Source organism: Rhinoraja longicauda, chromosome 9 (genome assembly GCF_053455715.1).
Source record: "Rhinoraja longicauda isolate Sanriku21f chromosome 9, sRhiLon1.1, whole genome shotgun sequence".
Classification (NCBI taxonomy): Eukaryota; Metazoa; Chordata; class Chondrichthyes; order Rajiformes; family Arhynchobatidae; genus Rhinoraja; species Rhinoraja longicauda.
The window spans coordinates 44660357-44665758 of NC_135961.1; the positions used below are offsets into that span (position 1 = coordinate 44660357).

Below are 5402 nucleotides of genomic sequence, written 5' to 3' on the forward strand. Positions count from 1 at the left end.
GGGGAGTTCAACGAGATCTGGGTGTCCTAGTGCATCAGTCAATGAAAGGAAGCATGCAGGTACAGCAGGCAGTGAAGAAAGCCAATGGAATGTTGGCCTTCGTAACAAGAGGAGTTGAGTATAGGAGCAAAGAGGTCCTTCTACAGTTGTACCGGGCCCTGGTGAGACCGCACCTGGAGTACTGTGTGCAGTTTAGGTCTCCAAATTTGAGGAAGGATATTCTTGCTATGGAGGGCATGCAGCGTAGGTTCACTAGGTTAATTCCCGGAATGGCGGGACTGTCGTATGTTGAAAGGCTGGAGCGATTGGGCTTGTATACACTGGAATTTAGAAGGATGAGGGGGGATCTTATTGAAACATATAAGATAATTAGGGGATTGGACACATTAGAGGCAGATAACATGTTCCCAATGTTGGGGGAGTCCAGAACAAGGGGCCACAGTTTAAGAATAAGGGGTAGGCCATTTAGAACGGAGATGAGGAAGAACTTTTTCAGTCAGAGGGTGGTGAAGTTGTGGAATTCTCTGCCTCAGAAGGCAGTGGAGGCCAGTTCGTTGGATGCTTTCAAGAGAGAGCTGGATAGAGCTCTTAAGGATAGCGGAGTGAGGGGATATGGGGAGAAGGCAGGAACGGGGTACTGATTGAGAGTGATCAGCCATGATCGCATTGAATGACGGTGCTGGCTCGAAGGGCTGAATGGCCTACTCCTGCACCTATTGTCTATTGTCTATTGTCTATTGTCTAACTTCCCAATTGCTCTCATATCATAAGATTAAGCCTATGCCCAACAGGATCTGAAATATTTTAACTGTCACTTAGAAACAGCTGCCTTCCAATTTGTAAGATTGGTGTACAGTAGCAAAGCAGTTGGCAGAAAGCCAGGCTGTAAGGAAAATATAACAGTCTGTCAGGGCAACTGTCCAGTGCTGAATTCTGCTATTGCTATTGAACAAAATTCCCTCCCTTGGTTTCATGTCTCTAGCCTCAAGACCTGGAGAGAAATCTTTCCAGCAAATGAACGAACATCTCTTATGCTGGAGGAGCACATCGAAGGCCAGCTGTGAGGTTGACTTTGCTAAGGCTCTGAAAACATTTTACAAAAGCATAAACAGGGTGCAAAGCCAACTACTAGGTCTGGGGCGTCGTCGACCACCGGTATGTACTACCCAAATTCAGTTCTCACACCCTCTTACACACAAGAATTAATGCCACAGATTGCACATCTTGTAGAATGTATTGATTCAATGGTGCATTTTTGCTCAGTGATATAGTTGACTGATTGTGATTGCAATTCCTCTGGTTTTACGTTTCCAATCTTATTTGTGATGCGTTTTGAGGTGAAAAACAGACGCGAAATGCTGCAGGCAGTAATTTAACTATGTAAGATGGTATATTTCCTTATCTGCAATAACAGTTATTGTATGCCTTTTATAGGAGGATGACAATGTGGAATCACTGCGGATACATCTCTACAAGCAAACTCAAGGGATAAAGGATTTCGGGGATCACCTTGAATCTTGCATAAATGCACTGAAAAATGATGTCAGTGTCATTGTTAAGAAAAAAAGGGAGAGCACTGCAAGACCAGATGAAGCCAGGTTCTTTAATATCAAATGAATCCACTCTGTGGTTGGAAAAAGAATGACTAGCTGATGTGAAACATTTCTATTTCAATAAAGTATATCCAGATGGCTGCTCATTGATCAGTTCCTATTGTATAAAGGAGGCAATGATCCTCCCTGTCCTGCTTAGCTTCTCTATCCTGTGAAGAACTCGAACATTTGCCTTATGTGCTTTCTGATCTTCTTTCTCCCACTACTGACTATTTTGACTGTGGATTCTCTCACCAAACCTTCTCTTCTCCTTGAAGAACTTCGTTTAAAAACTATCTGTAATCAAGCCTACAGTGCCTAGTTTTAAACAGTCCTTTACCTCTGCTGGTTTTTGACAGATGCTGGAGTAACTCAGTGGGTCAGGCAGCATCAATGGAAACAAGTATGAGTGAAGTTTCAGATCAGCACACTTCTTCATTCTGTAGTTGGGGATGAAGAGGTGAAAAAAGATCAGGATCAACCACAAATGACTCCCAGTTGCCAACCATGTCAAATTCCTTTTCATACTGACCTTTTGCTAGAGTGAGGCCATGTACAAATTGGAGGAACAGCACCTCATATTTAGCGTGGGTAGCTTACAACCCAGTGGTGTGAACAGTCAATTCTCTGATTTTAAGCAACTTCTACTCACACTCTTCGCCCCCTTCCTCTACCCTAGTCGTTTTACCAGTTTCATAGTTTTGTTTCCCTCTTGAGATCCCCTTCCCTCGTCAACAATGAGCTTACCAGGCACCACCCTGCCTGAGTCATTTGTGATTGGTCTTTTCTCATCTCCGGCTCCACACCCCACCCTCTTTCAGTCTGAAGGGGCCCGACTCGAAATATTGCCGATCTTGTTTGTCCAGAGATGTTGTCTGACCCACTGAGTTACTCCAGCATTTTGTGTCTATCTTTGGTTTAAACGAGCATCTGCCATTCCTTGTTTCTAACCATGAAAAGAATGGTTTTAGTTTAATTAAAAAGGTGCTAATATAACTGCATTGTTCTGTAGCTGTATTGAAGTAATTTAAAAAACTTGATAAGAAAATAGATGTCTACGTTGCAATGATAGCCTAAGATGATTGTTAGAAAGCAAAAGAAATCCTAATGGCAAGTAGATTATTTGTCATCAGTGATCATATCATCATCATATCATATATATACAGCCCGAAACAGGCCTTTTCGGCCCTCCAAGTCCGTGCCGCCCAGTGATACCCGTACATTAACACTATCCTACACCCACTAGGGACAATTTTTACATTTTACCCAGCCAATTAACCTACATACCTGTACGTCTTTGGAGTGTGGGAGGAAACCGAAGATCTCGGAGAAAACCCACGCAGGTCACGGGGAGAACGCACAAACTCCTTACAGTGCAGCACCCGTAGACAGGATCGAACCTGAGTCTCCGGCGCTGCATTCGCTGTAAAGCAGCAACTCTACCGCTGCGCTACCGTGATGCATTCAAAATTTGCTAACTTTTCTTTTTGTCCCCTTTCTGCATCTGGTGTTGACCGGATCTAAAGAACCTGTAGAGAGAACCCCAAAAGGTGGTCATTTGAGGAGCTTTCAACAATATAAATCTTCTACATGACATGCTGATTATTCCCTTCACAGGGAATAAACAAGTGGAAATCTTAAAGGGACACTACCAATTATCATAGAAACATAGAAAATAGGTACAGGAGTAGGCCACTCGGCCCTTCGAGCCAGCACCGCCAATCAATATGATCATCCACAATCAGTACCTTGTTCTGGCTTTTTCCCCATATCCCTTGATTCCCTGAGCCCCAAGAACTAAATCTAATGCTCTCTTGAACACATCCAATGAATTGGCCGCCACTGCCTCCTGTGGCAGAGAACTCCACAGATTCACAACTCCGAGTGAAAAGGTTTTTCCTTATCTCAGTCCTAAATGGCCTACCCCTTATTCATAAACTGTGACCCCTGGTTCTGGGACTCCCCCAACATCGGGATCATTTTTCCTGTTCAATCCTCTAAGAATTTTATATGTTTCTATAAGACCCCCTCTTATCCTTCTAAATTCCAGTGAATACAAGCCCAGTCAACCTATTCTTTCATCATACATCAGTCCCACCATCCTGGGAATTAACCCGGTGAACCTACGCTGCATTCCCTCAATAGCAATAATGTCCTTCCTCAAATTAGGAGACCAAAATTGTCATAGAACATTTGTGACACTGGAGACCATTTGCCCAACCTGTGCCAGTTGAGAAAAACTACTGAGCTTAATCCCATTTTGTGTCAAAGTCCACAGCAAATGACAACTCTTCAAACGTGCAAACACTGTTTAAAAATGAAAGTTCTTCCCTCTGCCACCTATTAAAGCACGAGTTCCAGACACCTGGGTGAAAACAAATCCCTTCCTCTCTCAAACCATTTTAAATGTTTCACCCCTTCAATTAAGAGAATTTGGTCTTTGTTATTTATTAAGTGTAAAGCCCTCATTGTTTTTTTTAACATCTCAATTAAGTTTTCAAGCTGTTACAAAGAAAAACAATAATATCCAATCCTTTCCTATAGCTAGAACATTGGGTCTTGGCAACATTCTCAAATTTCCTCTGCATCTACTCCAGTGCAAGAATATTTTCCCTCTAATGTGGTGAAGCATTGCAGGGACATAACTTGCATTTAAACAATATAGTCCTGTGCTGAACAGGCCTATATTAATTTGGAGTCAGAGAGTTTGTCGTTTGAATAAACATTAGGTTTTACCTCAAGAGCAATGCCGAAGGAGATCCAATGCAAACTAAATGAAGAACTCGATAGAATAAGTAATTATTTGGTTTGTTCTGTTTATGATAACTTGGGTTCCTCTGGCTTACAAGCAACTTTTGATAAAGAGTAACTAACTTCTTTGCCACAACCATCATTATTTATCTCAGAAATACTTTAGTTGGGCAATTTTACCAGAGTCTACCTGAATAGTAATCATAAACACAACTCCATTGTAAATCAAATTGGCATTTCTAGAGTTGGAATTAAAATCACCATTTGAAATGCAGCAGTCTCATAATGTATCAACAAAATGACAATATTATAAACAATTGGCTGCAGGCCGAAAGCTTATTTTAAAGCAATTTAAATAATTAGTGCTAAAGTTTTACATAATGTTGCTGTTTACTTGGAATTGATGATTTGGAAAGGGAAAAATAAAAACTAGGAACATGTTATTGCTTCAATTAATGCTACATTTCCAAAAATTGTTTGCAAATCTCAATGCATTTCTACTTATGATAATTAGCATTTTTTAAAAAGTCTATTGAGACTAAAGTGCTATTATAATTCTTCAACATTCTCAATTACCAAAACACACTTATGATTCCAAGAGGCTCAGTTTAGCATAAATATTTTTTTCTCACTCGCTCATGCACATACTCCCTCCTAATATGACCAGGTCAAATCCTGGTATTTCTTACCTAAAGACTGTTCAACCTCAGTGTGCAACTGTTCAGGAGTTATAAACATAAACTGCAAGAAAAACCATGATGACCCACAGGTGCAAATTGGATGCAAGGAATTAATAATAATGAACACAATTTAAAATGAGGGTTGAGATCATGCAAATTGAATTTAGGAAGCCTGGTGGCAGATTAAAAAGCAGGATTGAACCTGGATCACTGGATTTCATAAGAACATTCAAACATCGTCTCCCTCCAAAAAGCACCCCTTACAATATTATCTAAACAAAATATTTAGTTTCCCATTCAAAGGATATTCAGATATTTCATTATACAAAACAAAATGACAAATTCAACTGAAAAACAAGAGTCAACTTTAGTGTGTTGT

At 40.6% G+C, this 5402-nt stretch overlaps 2 protein-coding genes across 2 annotated transcripts in view; one reads left to right on the forward strand and one right to left on the reverse strand.

The window, feature by feature from the left end:
- The window catches only part of kif28 (kinesin family member 28), a 46510-nt gene extending 44918 nt beyond the window's left edge, over positions 1–1592 (forward strand). The window contains 3 exon segments of the mRNA XM_078405879.1: positions 983–1155; positions 1435–1558; positions 1561–1592. Coding sequence (XP_078262005.1) covers positions 983–1155; positions 1435–1558; positions 1561–1592 — 329 coding nt within the window.
- Positions 1–5402, reverse strand: part of adss2 (adenylosuccinate synthase 2) — a 612379-nt gene that overhangs the window by 399120 nt on the left and 207857 nt on the right. The window lies entirely within an intron of this gene.